The sequence below is a fragment of the Thermobia domestica genome, chromosome 13 (genome assembly GCF_964235325.1).
Source record: "Thermobia domestica chromosome 13, izTheDome1.hap1.1, whole genome shotgun sequence".
Taxonomy (NCBI): Eukaryota; Metazoa; Arthropoda; class Insecta; order Zygentoma; family Lepismatidae; genus Thermobia; species Thermobia domestica.
Genome location: NC_137466.1, coordinates 124,117,745 through 124,140,272, shown reverse-complemented (window position 1 = coordinate 124,140,272; position 22,528 = coordinate 124,117,745). Strand labels below are relative to the sequence as shown.

Genomic DNA, 22,528 nt, shown 5'->3' with positions numbered 1-22,528 from the left:
GTATAGTGGACTGCTCGTAGCATCGTGTATCGGAAACTGCCACTAGCTGGTCAGAGCATCAATGCAACTGTGTACTGTCAGCAATTGAGCCATGTTCAAGAAAAACTCAAAATTCTGGAGCCAGCGCTTTTGAATCACAAAGAGGTCTCCTGTTACAGGACAACGCTAAGCTCCACGTGGCTAAGATGACCCGGGACACCATTCTACGCCTTGGATGGAAAACACTATTGCATTCATTATACTCCCCGGACATTGCACCATCCGATTATCGCCTGTCCCATTCCTTGGACAATTTACTTAGATAACGCCAGTTCAAATCCCTAGTAGAGGTGGAAAATTCACTTGATACCTCCTTCGCTTCACGGCATACCAAGTTCTACGGCGATGGAATCCATGGGCTTCCAGAACATTGGCAGAAGGTCGTCGATGTTGATGAGGACTACTTTTGATCCTCCAGATACGTCTTAGGTGACATCGATCTTCGAAGGTGGTGGGTGAAAAAGGAACAGAAACTTTCTTGGTTACCTTTATAGTATTGCAAAAAATAATAGTAATATCAATTTCAGAATATAATTATTTTGTATTTATAAAATGTGTTGTCTAAAATAATGATCATTATGTTTTCAAAATGTTCTTTGCTGTTGAGAAGTAGATTTCATCGATACACAAATCTATTCACCACAAACTTTAGTGACTAGTTGCTTATAGTAACATCTCAATTGTTTCGTTGGTTTAAGACCCCTGTTAGCATCAAGGTAATAGGACAAGTTGGCTTATATCAGTGGTATCTCAACTACATGCGACATTATTTATCAAACAAGAAGAGTGTAAAAGGTGATATTTATCATTTTCTGAACATTGAAACAGTATATAAACGTACGATATTTACTCTTTGACAAGGAATAAACCATTACCGTACTTTTTGTCGTTCTGTGTTTCTTTGCATAATAAAACTTTGCATATTGGCATACATTTTTCTGCAGATGCATGCGTTCTAGAAGATTACTAATTATTTTAATTATTTATTCCATAAATAATTAATGATATTATGTACAAATTAATGATCGTTTATTTTCGAGAGGTTATTATTAGTGTTAATGATCGTTATTAATTATTATTTTAATGATTTTATCCCACAAAATGGTAAAACTTATGGAAAAATTATATGTAAAATTTTCCACCATTTTTGAAGGGTGGGAGCTGTCTCATCAAAAATTTCTTAAAGCGTTACATACATGCTGTCTGGTTTTTGAAATATTAGCTATCCTTTAATTATTAATTTTATTTTAACTTAACACGTTGAGCGCCGCGTTGACTTTTGTGTGTGTTTTTTTTTTAATGGGCCGCTAATAATTTTGTAGATGAAAAAAATAAATAAAACGCAATGTTACTGGATCGTTAGCATAAAACCGTTCGAAGGAGCAGCGTCGATCCCTCCTAATGGGGAAGTCTCAACAAGATTGACCTCCTAAGAAAGTAACGAAAAAGAGTATGCATGTCGGTCCCATGGTATGTACATGGTACTTAACGTTTAACCAGATAAAGAAGTGAAAGTACAGCTTGTACATAAAATAATACTAAAAATAATTGTAAGTACTTATTACGTATGTACTTATGATATAATTTTCAACGTAGAATTTTTCAAAACTAAATTAAATAAATAAAGATTGAGTCAAATAGATCTTTTAGTATAATCTTAACAACATGTAAGGAAATTAATCTCGATTGTATATTTTTGTATTTCTTGATAATGAAAGGTGACTCCAGTATTGATACGACTAGAATAAAATTTAGAGCGAGTTAAATCGATTGATGATTCCATTGATCTTTGATATAAAATATCTTATATGAACACATATGTCAATTCAACCCTAGAATGAGCTCTATAGTCTGTTCTTGTATATTGTTCGGCATGATCTAATATGTATAATTCTTGTGTTTCTGTGTCCTTCAGATTCTCCAAGATATGATGGTGGAGATTGACTACGATGCTGATGGCACTGTGTCGTTGGAGGAGTGGAAACGAGGAGGCATGACTACCATTCCATTATTAGTTCTATTAGGATTAGATACAGTAAGTGTCTGATAAAAAATAACGTTCTTCTTAAGTGTTAGATTTATTCGTCGTGTTGCGATCGAACTGAATTGGTTGAAAAGGGAAATAAAATTAATTTTATTATCAATGAAACATGTGCTCTGATAGCGTAATAGCTTTCGGTGAAGAAGTGAGTAGATGTCCAAAAATTAGACCCAAGTCTATCTAAAAACAATTATTCACTGATAAAGTGTCAAGAGAAGTCTGTGAATGGGTAAATGAGTAATAGACACCCGTAGAGAACAAATCTCTTTTTGGTCGTAAAATGAATCATGATGTTGGAAGCTAGCGATAATGGCTCTGTAGGATTTATTGGGCACGGAACAAAGTCATGCAAATAGGTGGAAGAATATAGGAGAATAGCGGTAGGGGTAGTGCCAAAGGTTGCAATGGTAAAAGTCTTATGTTTGGTATAGGAGAAGGTGATTTACAAGGAAAGCTATCCAACTCCTCGACGAGTATTCCATTGAAACTTGCACAAGTGGAAGGACATATTGAAAGATGGAAATATGCTTACTCGTACAATTAGCTACGTCCTCGAACAGGAAGTAGAATGATCTTCCCCCATGGCCCCTGAAAGTTATGTACTCTGGTCATACATGCCAGGATATGATGCATTGGAACTTGTTCTCTCACGAAGACAAATATAGCTAACTCAAGATGATAAGAGTCGGTGGTGATTGGGATCTCTGGTACGTCACTGATGCTAATCGATGTCAAATGGAACACGATACGCGATCGTAAGTTCCGAACGAACACGTTTACCCGGTGGAGAAAAGAGACACGCTTAAAACACAACGCAAAAATGGCTTTCTATTATTATTATTATTATTATTATTATTATTATTATTATTATTATTATTATTATTAGTAGTAGTAGTAGTAGTAGTAGTAGTAGTAGTAGTAGTAGTAGTAGTAGTAGTAGTAGTAGTAGTAGTAGTAGTAATATAATTAGCATTATTAATATGAGCAGTATGATGAGTAAAAATAATAATAATGAGAAGAAGAAGACAACAAAATTTGATGTATTATTAATGTATTATTGAGCCTGTTAAGTAACAAAGGATTTCGGCCCGTCTTAAGTGTCCTCTAGCACTGCAATAAAGATTTTAAAAGACACAAACAACCATACTTCAGCAGGGATTCGAAGTCGTGACCCTTGAGTTGCTGGCTTGACGCCTCAACCAACACGAACATGAGGTCGACAAGAAGACGACAAAGAAATAATAATAATAAAATTAATAATAACAAGCTAGTGGGTGACATTGAGTTTCCTGTCCGGAGATCTATCTGCAACTTCGTTGTATGTAATCGGAAGTGATTTCTGAGTAACAGAAAGAGGTTGAAGAGCTGGCAAATAATATATTCGGAGTTGTCACACGAATACATATGCAGATTGATCTCACTTCCAGTTGGAAATCTCGGACCGGAAGTGGTCGCAGGGCAGCCGGATTCATATATTCTGGGTCCTCAGGTTATAAGGAGCAGGAGGATATATAGTTTGACCCAACGTCCTAGTGGTCACTTCTAACCGGAAATGGTCAACATGTACCCCCTGTTAACCTCCGGAACCGGAAGTGAGATCCGAAAGTGGATTCCATATATGAAATCCTGATTGGACGGAAACAACAACGAACAGATTTTGATCCCGTTTTGGCCACTTCCGATCGGACGTAACCTCTCGAAATCCAAAAGGAAGTGGCCAATTGAGTAGAATTATATTCGTTGTCGTCTCCGTCCGATCAGACTTCCAAATATGCAATCCGCTTAACGATTTCGCGTCCAGTTCCGGAGATGAACAAGGAGGACGGGTTACACATATCAGGTGAATACAATAGTGGACCCTTAGGCCCATGCTTTATCACACTACTTCCAGCAATAGTCATTGCCATACACATGAACGCCACCTACTAGGTATATGCCCATGAACCTCGTAGCATCAAGAAACCCAGAACTTGATCACTTTGAATGGAGAGTATGGCCTGTACAAATTACTGTACTACGCAGCGAATTATAGTACTACTACTACTACTCTGACTACTACTACTACTACTACTAATAATAATAATAATAATAATAATAATAATAATAATAATAATAATAATAATAATAATAATAATAATAATAATAATAATAATCCTATACCAGTGGTTCTCAACCAAATTCCGATCACAACCTCCATATTGTGACCGCTTGCCAGTAACCCCCTTATAATTTCTGGCTTGTAATAAGCTTGTGTCGGATTTTTAATATAGCTATTGGGGAGATCTCACTATATACATTTATTTCTATAATAGCAGAATCCATTTCTTGTATATAGTTTATACAGTACGATGGTGGGCTGATAAGTGCTCGGCCCGACCCAGAAGGACTTGCGCTGCAGGCATGAAAGTGTGAGGCTATTCAACTTAGTCCTCTCGAAGGTCAACATACTTGGCACTTCGATGCTGTAACTTCTCCAACCCCTCCAAAAAAAAGATTTCTCAAGGTCTGCAAAAAACTGTTCCGCATCTGTTATCACTTCTTCATTGCTGTGAAATTTCTGTCCTTTCAGTGCTGTTTTGAGTTTTAGAAACAGATAATAATCAGAAGGGGCAAGATCTGGCGAGTAAGGTGGGTGGTGAATGCAATGAAACCCTAGGTTCCTCTGAAAATCCATTGTTCTGCCAGCCTTGTCAACGGGAGCATTGTCCTGCAAGAACAAGACACCTCGTGTCAAGTTTCCCGGCGCTTTTCTTTAATAGCATCCTTTACATTAGCCAGCAGACTGCAGTAATACTCTGCAGTTATGGTTTGGCCCTTTGGAAGCTGATCTGAGAGCAGAACACCATCCTTATCCCAGAATATTGAGGCAAGCACCTTCCCTGCGGACTTTTGTGCTTAGAATTTTTTGGGCCTTGGAGATCCTGAGTGGCGCCCCTCGCATGACTGCTGTTTGGTTTCCGAATCAAAGTAATGCAACCACGTTTCATCCTGGGTAACAAGCCGATTCAAAAAATTGTCCTTGGAGTTCACAAAATGCCGTAAAATCACCTGCGATGATCTCACACATTCACGTTTCTGATCCGCGTTCAAACATTTTGGATTCCATTTTGCAGAAAGCTTGCGTATGTCCAACTGATCATGGATTATTGACCCAACACGTTCTTTGGATATGTGCACTTTGTTAGCTATCTCCTGAAGCGAAATCCGTCTGTTGCTCAAAATCAGGTCATGAATCTGGTCCACTTTTTCCGGAGTTGACACTGACACTGGCCTGCCACACCTGTCACCTTTTCTGTTGAAAATTCACCACGCCTGAAGTTCGCACACCATTTCTTCACAGTGGAGTATGAAGAGCACTGCCCACCCAATGTGTCTAGCATGAACCATGGATTTCCTTGGGTGAATTCTGTTGCAGGAAGAACACCTCGCAACTCCTCTTTGGTGAATTTGACATCTGGCTCCGCCATGGTTCATTACCTGTAAAATGAAAACCGTTCATGGTAGAATCGTAAAATTTGGTACTTGAACATATAAAAGATCAACATTTCACATGACATCAATTACATCAGGGTAGTATATTCGGAAGGGGGTCGGGCCGAAAACTTATCAGCCGACCCTCGTAACTTCCCTAAAAGCGAATGGATTGAAAACAAATTTGGTCAATTCATTCATATTACAAATATCGAATTTGACCGTCATACTGTTTCAAAATGGAGGCCGTTTGAAATTTTTAAAACTTCATTACTCCTTTAATTTTGGGTCATATGGTAAAAAATAAAGTGCATTTGCATTCTTCTGGTATTTCAATATGCAGTTCTCATTAGTTTCATATCGTACTTCTTTCATTTGCCGGTAAATTGATTTTTAACCAACTCTGCACCTGTTAAAAACGTTTAGTAGACCAATTTTTCGTTGTTCTTGATAGTATGTATACATTGTCTATCAGAACAAAATTCAAAATATTTAAAAATATTTTCCGGTATTAGATTCTAATTATATTTATCTCTTTCGCTTATCTTCGCGACCCTCAGATTGAGAAACCCTGTCCTATACTATTTTTCTTTTCTTGCCGAATAAGTGTTCGTGTAGGTTGAGGCGTCAAGTCAGCGAATCAAGGGTCCCGACTTCGCATCCCAGCTAGGGTATGGTTGTTTGTGGGTTCTAAAAACTTTATTATAGTAGTGCTAAACGAGATAAAAGATGGGCCGAAGTCCTTCGTTATTTGACAGGCCCAATAATACATTTGTTACCTTCTTCTTCTCATTATTATTATTTTTACTTATCATACTGCTCATATTACTACTAATACTACTACTACTACTACTACTACTACTAATAATAATAATAATAATAATAATAATAATAATAATAATAATAATAATAATAATAATAGAAAGTCATTTTTGCGTTGTGTTCTAAGCGTGTCCCTTTTTCTTCACCGGGTAAACGTGTTCATTTGGAACTTAAGATCGCGTATTGTGTTCCATTTGACATCGATTAGCATCAATGACGTACCAGAGATCCCAATCACCACCGGCTCTTATCATCTTGAGTTAGCTATATTTGTCTTCGTGAGAGAACAAGTTCCATGTATCATGTATGACCAGAGTACATAACTTTCAGGGGCCATGGGAAAAGATCATTCTACTTCCTGTTCGAGGACGTAGCTAATCGTACGAGTAAGCATATTTCCATCTTTCAATATGTCCTTCTACTTGTGCAAGTTTCAATGGGATACTCGTTGAGTTGTTGGATAGCTTTCCTAATTAGTAAGAAATACAAGTATATATAGCTCAAGAAAAGATATATATAACGTACACTCTAAGAAATAATTTACATTTGAGAAGAAGTATGGCGAAAGGGAATACGGTCATCTCAAAGCAAGAAATCTTATAAGTATATTTTCACATTTTTGAATGTGTATTTAAAGTTAGTATACTTTTAAACACGATACATTCATGTAACTCGAGGCAATATTTCTCACAATTACGAAAAATTTTGCGTAACAGCTCATAGAATAAAGAATGGAAGTTAAAGCTTACCAAAGTGTACGAGATTATAAATTATGATTATAGACTGAGGAAATTATTTGCTAGTGAATATATTCTCGTTTGCAGTGAGTCAAGCAGGAGGTTATAACAATGAAAAGAGGCAGAAAAGGATAAAATGGTAATGACAAAGGAGGTGTCAAGTACACCATAAAGTTCTTCGTAACAACATTTAGAAAATCAACGAACTTGCAACTCGACGCCTTTCTAGTTTTCTTTTGTTCCTCCTCATTTTATAAGCACTGATCCAAATTGTTAAACCATATTGAAAAATGTTACAATTGGTTACGTGCATGTATTTTATATAAACATATACCTACTACGCTTTTTGTAACTGTGAATAGTTTTAATAATTGTAAATAAATGATGACCAATGTTTAATTTCTCAACGTTGCAAGAATTTCCCAATATGCCAGGTTTAATACGAATATTAGCACAAAGTTTTCATTTGCTCTTACAGTTATAAGTTACCAAGTACAGGGCTGTACAACTTTCTGGACACCCTGTAATATTGTTATTCTGTAGCTTTTCAAACAATCACAAACCAAAATTAATTTGTTTATAATTAATATCATTCACTTATAACTTATGAATATCAACTTCAAATAATGAATACTTATAATTATCTAAGTAATTATTTTTACTGTGTCTATCGTTGTTTAATAAACTATTAATGATAATAGTAATTTCTTATTAAGGGTATTATTAACTAAATATTATTAATTTCCTATTATTGTTTTCTCATTTAAGAATGTAAAAGAAGATGGAAACCATTTATGGAGATTAAAACACTTCAGCAAACCTGCTTACTGCAACCTTTGTCTTAATATGTTGGTTGGTCTCGGAAAGAAGGGTCTTTGTTGTGTTTGTAAGTATTTTAATCTCTATGATCCTTAGAAAACTTATAACAATCTTTACAAAGACGTTCATTATTTCAAATACTACCTAGCTTAAAAATTTCATTCCAAACGTACTGATTCGTAATTTACATATTTCTAAATATCAATGATCTTAAAAATAAAGTTCAAATATCTATAGAAAACAAATTTTATATCCATACTAATCATTTTAACATGGTTCTTATGTCTCTCGTAAATTGAATTGTTTCAAGAAGCTTACATGTAACTTTGAATTCAAGTTTATTTCTTTAAAATGTCGCCCTCTCAAACAAAAATACGAAATTTGTCCGTATAATTCTTAAGCCGAACTACTTCTCTAAATATTTTGTGCTTTGCATAATAACTATTTTAAATCTAAATCTTAAAATACATAGGATATTAGCATGGCTATATTCAACTTTTTATAACAGTAAACTTTACTTCTAATATTTAAATTCATATACTTAAATATGTTATTCCAAAATCATGAAATTAATTACTACCAATATTTCTTTTTTATTTACGCTTTATTTATTATTTTTAAATGTATTTGTTGTAAACATCATTTACACGATTTGGCAGTGGCGTAACCAGAATATCATCATGTGGGTGTGTGTGCTAATAGTTACCATATAAACACCAAACATTATATAGCAGTATAATACAGAATATGTTGGCCATATGAACGACTAGTTGTTTATGGGTTCTTGCGACACGAAAAGTTTAGTATTTTATTTTGGCACACAAAAGTTGAGGCGAATTACAGAAGATAGATAACAAAGAAACCACATTCTTTTCAGTCTTTTTTTAAGTTACACGATATGAAAATACTGATAAAATTAGCTAACAGATTTAAAGATATATCAAAGTGAACTCTCTGGCGCTACAGGTGATGAAGGTCTATGACCAACCAGAAAGCACACATTGGTTGGACGATGCATGGTCAGCGTATCGGCTTCAAGTCGTCATTATTTCTGGTTTTCTGAACCACAGTTTACTACCTCTTCCAAGCATCTCTTCAATTGCCTCATGTTGTTCGGTATACACCCGAAATTTGTTAGTATTTCCATCGAGAATAGAGTCTGCAACCATGCACACCAAAGCTGAGCATGCTTAGAATTTGGGTAATGAAGTATTCCATAAACTTGAATACATACTTTCCTTCTTAATAATCTCCATTCGCACCCACGGAGAGCACCAAATTTCGATGCATGTGCTAACAAGAAATAACTAAAAAAAAAATTAAGAATAATTAATTTGTTTAAACCTTATAAAGGGTTAAATATAAAGCTTCTACGAAATAACGCTTCTGTACTTGTGTATGTGTATGTTTGATAAATAATAACAAAACGGAGTAACAGCGAGAATCGCAAATGGAGCATACAGCATGAAAGCAGAATTCATACTTGTTATCGTTGTACAAAGGGAAAGATAGTCCCTAATCAGCCGTCCCTTACATAAGTCACTGAAATTTAGGAATTCATATCCTTTCCAATGCCTTTCTGCACAGCAATCGTTTTAACATTAATTCGATATTCACATATTCCTAAGAAATATAGCATCATTTTCTATGTGAAATTAATTGTCTAATGTTTATGTAATTTGTTATTTTATTACTTACCTGTACATATTAGGAAACACTTTCTTGAAAATTCTGCTGATTTTTAAGTTTTGAAATCATTTTATATGATATATATGCATAAGTATATTCAGTTTTTTATAATAGGAAAAGTAGTAATATATGTTGATCTCGATTTTTAATTTTATATATTTTATAAATGTACTATCATTGAATTTAATGAAGTGATATTTTACTTAACTTCATCGTAGAAAAGAGAAACTAGATTTTCATGTTTTACACAGTTGGTATGTTTATCAGGTATTGTAAGTTGTTTTTACCTTCTACCAGTAAAATGTATTCAGACAGCTAATTCAAGAGCGAATAATAACAAATACTAGTTATTGTTTAATTTGCTTATACATCAAAACATGTAGTCCACACTCATAACAAAAAGGATTTACATATATTCCTTATATGTTTAATGTTCAACGTAAAGGCAAGACGTAAAAGTCTATGCATGCCAAATAAAGGATTTTAAGTTTTTCTTAGTAATAATAAGACAGTGTGTCTGATGAAGGCAATAATATGTTATCGAAACTGTGTAATAAGTGTTTGCTTAGGTTAGATTTTATTTTTAAGTTATACGTGATTTCAAAGGCAGAATGAGTAATATTCAGATAAAAGTTTTATGTTCTATGAAATTAACGAAAATGTATTTTCTATTTGCTTCTAACAGCATTTGTTAAGATTATAACATATAATACAGTTTTGCTTTCCTTTCTCATTTCAGTTTGCAAATACACTGTTCACGAACGTTGTGTGCAACGAGCGCCAGCGTCTTGCATTGCAACGTACGTGAAATCCAAAAAGACATCTCAGGTGATGTCCCACCATTGGGTCGAAGGCAATTGTCATGGAAAATGTGCCAAGTGTAAGAAGGCTATTAAGAGTTACAATGGTATCACTGGACTTCATTGTAGATGGTGTCAAATAACGGTAACTATTATTTAGCAATGTTATGCATTTAAATAGAATATAGAAATCGTCTAGAAAATATATTTTTTAAATAAATCTACAAATGATATAACTAACTTTACACTGCGAATGTATTTACTCTCGAGAACATATTTTTAAAGGCTGGTGTTACTTTTCTCGCTCCTGCTCTTAAAGAGAGAGGAAAGAAAACTACTTTCGTTTCGTAAAGCAAATATTATGTCATTATTTTCAGCTAAGTACAGAGATTTAGTACTCTCAATCTTGCCTTTTTCATTTTGCCACTTTTGTTGTTGAGACAAAATTCTAACAGTAAAATTCTAATCCACCTTGCCAAAGTTTAGTTTTAACAGCATACAACGCATTTAAATAGTAACTTTCCATCTAATTGGTATCATACTTTCTGTCTTATGTAATTGCTCTGATTTCATCAATATCTCGTAAATTATAGAATTATTTATGTGTATAACACATGTGAAAATTATATGAATATGGACAAACTTAACTTCTACATTCACAAAACGAAAACCATTCGCTCTTCATTTAACATTAATTCGCGAGTAGTTTAATATGCAATCAGCACCAGTTACTGTAGTACCTTTTTTTTCAATATTTTGTTTCTAAATAGAACTTGTAACCTACTACAAAATTGCAATCACTTATTGACTTGTTTTGTGTTACAATGGTTGCTAGCATCTGTTCTAGCAAAAATTTCAGTTATGCGAGACGCAGTATATCCTAAAATCAAGATTCTAATTTAGAATAATAGGATATAAGACGTAATAAATTAGTACTAGAAAAGAACACTTCAATAGAAAGAAATACACTACGACGTCGCAAAATCGGATCGTCCAAACAGTACTTTTTTTCTTTTATATGATCGTTATCAATAAGACGTGAAGAGATTTCTTAAATAATCCTTGCCTTTATGATCATCTTCACTAAAACAAAAGAAAATTTCTGCCATGTTCAGAAACGTACATATTGATTAAAGAATTCAAACTTTTGTGTTCTATAATCTGTACGTTATTGTATAAGTAATTGTGTTATTGTCTGTGGCATTTGTGATTAAATTTATGCTGTGTCATTGTATTAACACGTTGGCTGCCGTGTTGGGCCGATGGGCCCAACAGTGAACTTTCCTACTGCGCCGCGTTGGTCCGATGAGACCAACATTGTAATATTGAGTTTATGACTATTTTCCCAGCCGTTTGCTCACAACTAAAGCTACTTATTCGTGCTTTGGGACACGACGCACGAAAGTATACCGGAACTAATGTCCTGTGAAAAAATTTTTTGCTTACTATATGGGAGGAGGATTATAGCAAGCAGTGAATATTTCACTGAGAATTACATAATACTGCATCAATGACGCCTGGGGCCCAACCAGCTAATTTTGGCCGGCAGTTAACGTGTTAAATTGTACTTGCATTATCAACGTAAATGAAAACATGAAAATACAAAAAAAATTTAAGCAGGCTCAGTAATCCGACATTCTCAGCAATTCGGCACCCCTTTGTGCAATAAGTGACCGGATTAACGAGAGTGTAATGTAGAAAGCTAAAAAGAAGGAAGAAAGAAAAAGAAGTGAAAAAAAGAATTTTTAAAGATAAATGCAATATTTTGGAGGAAAAAAGAAGATCGAAAACTAAATTTCTCGATCCTTGTTTACAAAATATATTCGTGTCGTTAGTAATATGCATACCTTGGGTTAGTTATGACTGAGCTGAACTTTCAATAAATCATAAAATTTTATTATTCACTTTAATTTTCTTTCTCATTTATTAATTCTTCTTCGTTCTACTCCATGCTCCGAACTCGAACACTTTTACAGTAATTACTCATTGCTCTTTTGTAATACATACATCTATGATCGGTGCAGTAATATCCTACAGACTTTGCAATATTTCCGTAGTCCAAACAGCAGAATGCGTATACATCAGGATTGACCGTAAATGCAAAGTCTAACTGGCTAAAGTGTGGTAAGAGAACTACATATTTAACACGGAGGCCCCACTCCGTCACTATCTTCAGTTACTCTTTAGTGGCAATGACAATGAATGCTTAACAATATCTCATGCGTGAACTGTTACTGTATAAGTTCAAACTCGAGCCCAACGCTGTTGCAGAAAACCGAAACATTTGTAAAGTCACCTTTACGAATCACAAGGAACTTCTGCACTGTAACACATTAGTTGATCTTAGCTCAGATCCAAACGAAAGTGAATCTCTACCAACAACTGCTATAACGTGATGTGAGTTTCCTGAAACGAATTTTTACATGCGAAGAAAAGTGGGAGTATTCCCGAAATCTGAATGTGCATAAACAATGATTGAGCTTGAACCAACTTCCGGGACCGTTTGTCAGAGCCATTTCAAGCATTCAGTCATGCTCTGTGTGTGGTGTAACTACGAGAGGTACTTTACTTCGAGTTCGTTCCAAACGGTGTACCATGAATGTCGACATTAATTCCAAACAGCTGGAGTTAATGTATGCTGCTAAGTCAGGTAGAGTAATAAAATATTAGAACTGTTCAAAGGAGTTTATACTGTAAAATATTCGCTGGCAATTGTTAAAAACATTTAAAAGAAAATATTCAACAATTTAAAAATCGCTTCAAAACAAAATACACATTAAAAAGAAGATAAATACATATTGCGGAGTGAGACTCCGCGCGCGTGGCTTGATGTTACAATTAAGCACGCGTACGATGAAGGGTTAATTTTCACTTTGATTTCATTATATAAGTAACTTTTTGAAACATAACGCGAAAAACTCAGCAATAGTTGAGTATATTGAAGACTTCATAAATTTAGAGGTTAAATCTAAGATTGGTATGTAATTTTGTTTGGTCTTAAATCAATTCAAACCTTTCTTTGATTTATTGATGTATGGGAAAAAAATTAAACTTAATTCCTGTCCAGGAAGATTTTTTAAATTACAATATAGGTAAACTTTTCTTGCCAGCATTTTAGAACAATCATTAACATATTTGCCGACAAATGATAAGTTAGATGGTTCACTTAGATAGTCTCAGTGTGCTCTACCATTTTCTTAAAATAGTTTGAATAGTTCAGAGGAAGGAGGAACCAAATAGTATACGTGACAGAATACATTGAATCTATATAAGTGAATCATCTAAGTTTACAAGGTAATGACGTTGTGTCTAATTAATAAGTCAAAGGAAAAGTTTGAACTGATTTAAATTTCTCCTTTACTTGTAACTTACGTCACAAATCCTATAAAGTGTCCAAATTTAAAGTTAATAGCGTAAGCGGTTTGGCATGGTCTTTGATCAGTCAGTCAATCATTTAGACTGACTGATTAAAGACCATGCCAAACCACTTAGGCCAAACTTTAAATTTGCACACTGCATAGGATTTGTGACGGAAGTTACCATTAAAGAAGATTTTTTTTTAATTCAACGAGAAAGGGGGGGATATAGGTGTGGCAATTGGAATATGAAAATCTTCACATCTTGAAATCTGTGAAGGTTAGAGAGATGACGTTTGACATATGAAGTCCTCATTTAAAATAGATACTTGTTTCAGCATTTTTGACAGTTGTCTTAGAAGAGAAGAAAATATGTAGAAAAAACGGGCGTGGGGCTTAGAATTTTTCCATATCTTGAATTCTTTAAGGTTAGGAGCATGAAGTTTGGTGTTTATACCCTTCATTTAAAACAATTAAATATGTTTCATCGTATTTTATATTCGTCCTAGAAGAGAAGAAAAACACGAGAAGAAAACGGAGGTGAAGTTTTCAATTATTATAATAAGATTCCAACCTCGGAATCCCTTATGATTAAAGACATAGAATTTGGTGTTTGGAATTTTCCCCTAAAATAGTTAAACACGTATTTCAGCGTTTCTAGATTTTGACCTAGAATGGAATAAATAAGGATGGGAATGCTTCCCTAAGATGCCTATATAAAACGTTCGACTTTTTTGTGATATTTCAAGTTCAAACAAATTCTATGTGAAAGATGATGAAGGAAGAACGCTAAATATTGTCCACATTAGCATGTGGGGTGTTTGCTTAGTTGTAAGTCTCAAGGTAAGTTGTCTTAAGTAAAAATGTAAGTCTCATTTTCTCAAACAATTTTGATTGTAGCACATACCTAACTAACTCTATGGCCTATGGAACCCGGAAGTTCAATGCCGTTTTCACAAAAACTCTCCACTGACTTCTATCCTTAACCAACTGGATCTAGTTTCCACTTTGTATTCCTATTTCTGTGAGATCCATCTTAATATTGTCCTCCCATTTGAGCCTAGGTATTCCTAATGGGCGTTTTCCAATTGGTCTTCCAGTTAAGACTTTGAAAGCATTCATACTTTCTTCCATCCTGGCTACATAACCTGCCCGCCTGAGCCTCCTAGACTTGATGACCCTAACAATGTTGGGTAAACCATATAAATTATGTAGTTCCTCGTTATGAAGTTTCCGCCATTCCCCATTCCCGTTCCTCTTGGGTCCGAATATTCGTCTCAGGATCTTGTTCTCAAATACTTTCAGTCTACGTTTTTTACTCAGAGTAAGCGCCCATATTTCGCAACCACACAGAACAACAGGTATGATTATTGTTTTCATACATTTTAATCTTCAAACTCCTGAATAGAATTTGCGACGACAAGAGATTTTGAGCTAAATAACAACACGAATTCCCTCCTTTTATTCGACATTTAATTTGTTCGTGAATATGGTTTAATTTTAGCACATACATACACTAATTTTTAATATTGCTTTGTGTTGCAGCTTCATAATCGATGCGCGTCACAGGTGAAACCAGAATGCAACCTGGGCGAGCACCGAGCCCATATCCTGCCTCCAACTTCCATCTGTCCTATTGTGCTTGATCGCCAACGTTCCTTTTCTAAAGAGAAGAGAAGTTTGCAAAGAAGTGAGAGCCAAACTCCAGATTCCAATCACTCCGTAAGTCAATCTATATCTTTATTCTTATCAAACGTACGATATTTGCATTCCTATTTTCAAACAGCTATATAGTTTGATCTTTTCTTATCCCTCTAAGTAAGTATTCTGTCTATGAGTAATACTATTATTATTGTTATCGTTACTGTTTAAATACTTATTTATGATAGAAATTCTTAAATTCCTGTTGTTAAGAACTTTAAAAATGCTTAGCAGTTTCTGTGCCCGTATTTCATAGCTTTATAAGCAGTGGTGCCTCCCCCCTTCATGTCCATAACGCACCCCCCCTCAATTGTCCATCCGTAGATGTTCTTCCATGAAAAAAATCCTTTCTATTAATTTTTACACCCCCTCAAACATATTTATATGGATTTTTAACCCCCCCAAATATTTCAATGACGCAGTTTGCGTCATAGCCCCCCTTTGTGGGCACCCCTGTTATAAGATAAATTAATTCACTGGCGATAGTATTTATTTTCATATTATCGAAAGGAAGAAAATACAATAAATACTAGTGTATATTATATCAGAATATTTGAATATTAATGAAAAGTTGAAACCATATTATAACTATATAAGATAAATCAAACAACGTGCTTTGGCAATGCTTTGTTTCTTCTAATACAGTTTATCAATTAAAATATAGTATTTCTTCAACCTCATTAAAAGTAACCACGTGCTGTATTTGGAATCCTCATCTCAATCTTCACATTTAATTTAAAGTTACAGCCGAAGAACGTACTCTAAAAATGAAAAAAAAAAAAAAAATCAACGAACGTATAAATGATTGCATCTTGACAAATCACTTATTGTTTTTCTTCCTTTCTTTATCTTCTATTTATTGTTCATAAGTGCTAGCCAATTAACAAAAATTGGTTACTTGCTAATAAATCCTCCCGTGGGGAAACTAAACACTTTCCACACGTTTCGGAACACAAGTTAGTTCCGTCTTTAGTGGTAAAACAAAGATAAAAACGGATGATAGAAAAAGGAATACATACCTCAGAGTGAATAAATATAATGTAAAGGATGCTAAAATATCACAGGCAGAGCACAGTGCAAAAGAGTGAGTTGAATTGAAGAGGCGCGATGTCTATGTTACGTCACTATTGCCAGATTCAAAATAAGCATCAAAGGTAGGTAACCAGATCCTATCATTGTTGCCAAAATCCAGATTTAAGATCGGTTTATATTTATGAATAAAGAATGATTCTTTAATCTCCCGTTGTTTCTTTGTTTTTACTGAAAGTTATCCATTCTTTATTCCTAAATATAAACCGACTTTAAATCTGAATTTTGGCAACATTGATAGAATCTAGTTACCTACCTTTGATGTACGTATACGGCAGAGTAGGGACAACTAGGACAATTTTCCGTTCAGATTTTTTTAAAACTACAATTTTGCTTCAATTGAGAAACCAAAGGTGGTATATTAAAGCTTAATCCTTTGGGGACAGTCCACATTTTTTGGAAGTCAATAGAAAAATACTTCGTTAAAAATTTGTCGAAGTTACTTCGATAGTGCATTTTCTCCTATTTATCTACATTGGCAGGTTAACTGGGACACCTATTGGGGTCAACTGGGACAATGTAATAAGTATGTAAATAATGGGAAGTGTACATTAAATAATCAACATTACACGGCAGACCAGTATCAGTTTTAAATATATGACTATATAAACAAGAAACATCATACTTAAGACCTATTTTTAACTGCTACTCTTAGGGATCAAAATTGTACAAATAACCTATCGGCAAAAATTATGAGAAAAATGTTAAGAACGCTTCTAACTTTTATTGTTATTAGTTCTAATTCAAAAACTTTGTGAACATGAAGCATCCAATAAGCAGTATGTAGGTTGATTAAACTAGTCACAAGGCGATGAACATAAAGTATGATAATGTGAAGTAGATTATTAATGAAAAACTGCTTGCAATACAGTCCTTACGATTAACTGCCATTAGGTTAAAAAACAGAATATATTAAGTTATTTACACTATTAGAAACACTATATACCAAAACATATCCAGTTGGGACAAGTGGTACACTGTCTCAGTTGTCTCCATGCGAAATGTCTCAGTTGACCACACACGGCTGTTTTTCACATTTCATCTCCTTACTCAAACCCGCTTAACCCAACACATGGAATCGGCTTTGTCTGTTGGAGCCCTAAAAGCACATGTCGAACATAGATATTCGCCTTAAGAATACATAAGTGTTCTAAGGGGAAATTTCATTCATAATTCGATACAAAGAATTTACTTTTACCTGTCAAAAATGTTCTTCTTGCTTTCTTCTTATTTGTACTTGTTAGATTGTACGACTCACACGCCATAAACAACAACCGTCTGACATTGCATCCACAGTACTACAAAAAGTTCTCGTTACTCCCACCAGATGATACCAACAATCAATGTTCCAGTTGACGTGCTGTCCCAGTTGTCCCCACTCGATCCTATTTTCGATCTGGCAATAGTGACGCAACATAGCCATCGCACTTCCTTCAACTCAGCTTATTCTTTCGCACTATGCTCTGCTCGTGGTATTTTAGCATCCTTTACGTTATATTTATTCATTCAGTGGTATGTGTTTGTTTTTCTCTCATTCGTTTTTATTCTTGTTTTACCACTAAAGACGGAACTAGCTTGTTTTTCCGAAACGTGTGAAGAGTGTTTAGTTTCCCCATAGGAAGATTTATTGGTAAGTAACCAATTTTTTGTTCGTTTGAATCATTCTCTCATGAGCTTATATAATAATTTTAATGCTAACCAATTAATGTGTGTGTTTTGTAGAAATATTTTTAAAATAAATCTTGCAAATACTTTATGATATATATACCACCAAGATTATCTAAAGCTGTATGTTTATTTGTCCTAACTGAGTGCAACTCAGTAGTGTAGGTGCAACGAGAACAATTTGAATTTTCTCAAAATTGCTCTATATTGATCAAATCATACATACTATATATTCGTTGACCTAGACTACATATGTGTCCATGGGCGTGTCCTTGTGGAGGATAATTTTTGATAGACAGGCACATATAAAAGGAAATAAAGGTATCTTCCAAATTGAGCAGAAGAAAATGATACTCACACAATACTTATAAATTATTAATTTTTTTTAGATTTGTCTTCCAAAAAACTGGATTTCATATTTTCTTGCTCTCTTTCATTTTTGAATAACTTTTCGAGTATTGTTTCCTTTTGCTAATATATATAGTAAACTTTATTTGATTTTATATACATAAACAAGAACTTTCCATTGTTTATAAGTTATTATCAAATAAAAATTGCAGCTTAAAACAAATAGAAAGCATAACATGAAGCATTTATCTCACGCCACATGATTGATAATAATATGACTAGTCACTATAGCTTTGACTTCCCTCAAGATTGAGAAAGGTGTATAACTAAGCAGATTAAAAATAATTCTAACGAGGAAACCGATTCAAGTGAGACACGAAATTGTGAACAAGTTTATGCACAATCGAAGTGTTTTGGGGAACAATGAATTCCACAAGAGGGAAAAACCCTCGATCTCAACCGTTCCGGAGATGTAGAGGGGTTAGAAGAAAGTTGATGCTCCAAAATTTTGTGAATTTTCGGCTATGTTGCGAGTGCATATGTTTGAGAATTGCATTTAAACGTTAAGAAAGATTCATCAGAACGACTGAAAGTGGTTTTGAATGTTGAGGTGAGTGGCGTAGCTTTTACCTGAGACCGGAAAACGAAGGGCCTATGAGGAATAACAAACGCCATTGACACAAAGAAAAAAAATGTATGATATTACTTGCTAATATATCATATCTTTAGTTCGTAAAAAATGAGAAAAAGTGATATGAAAATGTGTTAATTATATTGCCAAAGGAACAGAGACGTTATTATGTGAACAAAAATGCAAGGTCATATTCTGTTCAAAAGCGCTACAGAAAAACAAATCAAATAATATCAAACATAAACACATATTGTTAAAAACGTCCACTATCTTTTATACTTTCATCCTATTTGACCTGATGATACTTTTATTTGATTCGGCGTACCAAGAAACCTATACATAGACACCTTACACGCCTATTTCAAGCAACAATTGAACTCCGTTATTTTCGTCTTTCCCCTCCAAAACATTCTTCCCCTAGAATTTTTATGGACTCTTCGGTTCTGCAACCTCATGTCTAAGGCAACGTATTACTAATGTTTCGTGGATGAAGGAATTCTTCATTTTTGAAAGTCTATTTTACGTGTACTATTGCTACATGTTCAAAACTTCGCAAAATATTGGAGAACCAGCCTTCCCGTTATACTTCTATATCTCCGGAATGGTTGAAGATTAGGATTTTTCCCTTTAATGGGTTTAATTGTACACAAAAGCACTTCGTTTGCGCATAAACTCGTCCACAATTTCGTGTCACACTTGAATCGGTTTCCTCGTAAGATCTGATTCTTTTATTTTTCATATTGCTTTGTTTGTCTCTACGAAAATGTATTTACATTGAATGTGAAGTTGTGGTTTTCAGGCTATGAATGTGCCTTATATTATTATTATTATTATTATTATTATTATTATTATTATTATTATTATTATTATTATTATTATTATTATTATTATTATTATTATTATTATTATTATTATTATTCAATGCTTTTAAAATTAGACTAAAATTAAAATGTGTGTTACTCTTCTCCTACAGAGTGGCAACACTCCAGGCCCAATGTCATTCCAAATAACTCCCCTTCCTGGAACCTTTCCATTGGTTGTGTTCATCAATCCGAAGTCAGGAGGGCGACAAGGGGCGAAGATGTTGAGAAAATTTCAGTACCTTCTGAATCCTCGTCAAGTATATAACCTTGCTAAAGGTGGCCCAATGCAAGGACTCCAACTCTTTAAGGATGTTAGCAATTTTAGAGTTATCTGTTGTGGAGGGGATGGCACTGTTGGGTGGGTTCTCGAAACGATGGGTAAGTAAAAAAAAATAATAATAACAATTTGTACAGTAATAATAATAACAGTTTGAACAATTTGTACAAAGATATCATACATCGTCCTTAGAAAAGTTAAAGCTGAAACAAATGGAATTAAGGATGCAAATTATTCATGGAAATAAATAGAATAACAAAGAAGGATGAAATCCAATGGAAATTTAGATCTAATATGAAAACTTAAGCTTGATTTTAGCGGTGTGAATATATCATACATCAGCACTGTTATTGTAATAACATCTGTACAGCTATACAGTTAACAATAATATTTTTTGTCTAAAAAAGAATTATAAACAATTCAGATTAACTTAATTAAGAGAAATTATACTGTGAAGGGAAGTTAGATAAAAAAATTTAAAACTATATAGAAATGAGTAATAGAGAACTAACAATATATTATGCTTAATAATAAAACTAACTTTATCATGACTTTATATTTAACATGTGGAAATTTTCAGGAATTTTTCGGTTCTCTTCGTCGGTGATGATGTACTGATAAATAACTAATACCGAAACAAAACTGATATTCCTACCAGTCAAAATTAAATTTATAGATTTTATAGCTTTACAGTTTCGTTTTTCCCTTAGTTTCCTTCTCTGTACATCGTAATCGACGAAGGAAACAAAGAAATTCCTGAAAATTTTCACAATATAGAGGAATAATAAGGTCAGTTTATTACTCTACTTACAGATTCCTGTAATTCCTGAATTTTCTTTAAACTTCCAAGGTTTCGACTCTCCCCTGGAGTCTTGGTCATGGAGGTTAAAAACAGGAGGAAAAAGAATAAAAACATCAAGGAATAAAAATGGAATGGACTTATGAAGGGAACTTATGCACAGTAAGGTTTAAGTACAGCCTTAAAACCCCTCAAAACTTTGGAAAAGATCACTACCCAATTTAAAAGTTAATACACGGATCCCAATGAAAGATTGAGTATTTTTAAAATTAAATGCAGTTGCCAAGAGAGTTATATAGGCAAAATAAAAAGAAATCTAAAAGTCCAAGTCAAGTAGCATATTAGACATTCGAAAGCTTTAAATCCACTGCCAGGTTTATCGAAACATTTAAAAGAAACGCAACATAGGGTAGAAGATTCAAAATTTTTATTTGGAGCTATAAATGTAGTAGAGAGACTGGTTTTTGAAAGTTTATTTATTCATTAAAAAAAAAAAAAAAAACGAAATTAAATTTAGACTAGCGATGGTTGATTGACGAATGAGAGGCAGTAATTGCAAAAGTTTCACAGCATTGGCATGACAATAAAAATAATAACATGAGTTGACAACCTTTCAACAAGGAGCAAAGAAAGCTCACAAATCAACTCCATCATGTTTTAGTTTGTATCATCTTCATCTGGAAGTTACAGGCGTATTTGACAACGTGTTTTCGTACAACACAAATCTTTCCTTGGTAAGCCGTTTCATTTTTATTCCTAAATGCTTTTATTATTTTTCTTCCTGTTTTAACCTCCGTGACCAAGACTCCAGGGGAGAGACGAAAGGTTGGAAGTTAAAAGAAAATTCAGGAATTACAGGAATCTGTAAGAAGAATAATTGTTAAAATTCCTGAGCGTGGTTTTGCATTGTCAGTTTCATTTAGTATTAAGTTAATAATGATGTTACAAACATTATTAGATATATTATGTTCTTAATACAATACATGAAATGTTGATGTGAAATCAATTAGCACTTTCCGCCATCTAATATTTTAAGATTATTTTGAAATAAAGACTGTCTTCCTACAAAAATTATCAGACAAATAATCCCTTGGCTGATTATCTAATGGGCTTTTATTTTCAGATTATGCCACCGAATAAGCTTTGACTTGTAAACAGCATAATTATAGATTTTTTAAAAGTTTTATTAAAACACTTTTTCCATCTCTTGAGGGGGGAGGGGGAGAAGAGGGAATGTTGTTAGTCATAACGATATCAGTATCTGTAGTTCAACTCAAGTTTTGGTGAAAAATAGATTTGTATGTTTCGATGCATTAAAATTGAATTACATAAATAATTAATTATCCTTATGGAAGTGTACCAAATTATCAATATATAATTA

The 22,528-nt window shown here is 33.9% G+C and overlaps 1 protein-coding gene across 3 annotated transcripts in view; it reads left to right on the top strand.

The window, feature by feature from the left end:
* Positions 1-22,528, top strand: part of Dgk (diacyl glycerol kinase 1) — a 527,084-nt gene that overhangs the window by 480,916 nt on the left and 23,640 nt on the right. For all 3 annotated transcript variants that reach the window (XM_081736412.1, XM_081736413.1, XM_081736411.1), the window contains 5 exons: positions 1,955-2,074; positions 7,879-7,996; positions 10,358-10,563; positions 15,320-15,496; positions 20,182-20,449. In XM_081736412.1, the coding sequence (XP_081592538.1) occupies positions 1,955-2,074; positions 7,879-7,996; positions 10,358-10,563; positions 15,320-15,496; positions 20,182-20,449 (889 nt within the window). The remainder of the gene's footprint in view (positions 1-1,954; positions 2,075-7,878; positions 7,997-10,357; positions 10,564-15,319; positions 15,497-20,181; positions 20,450-22,528) is intronic.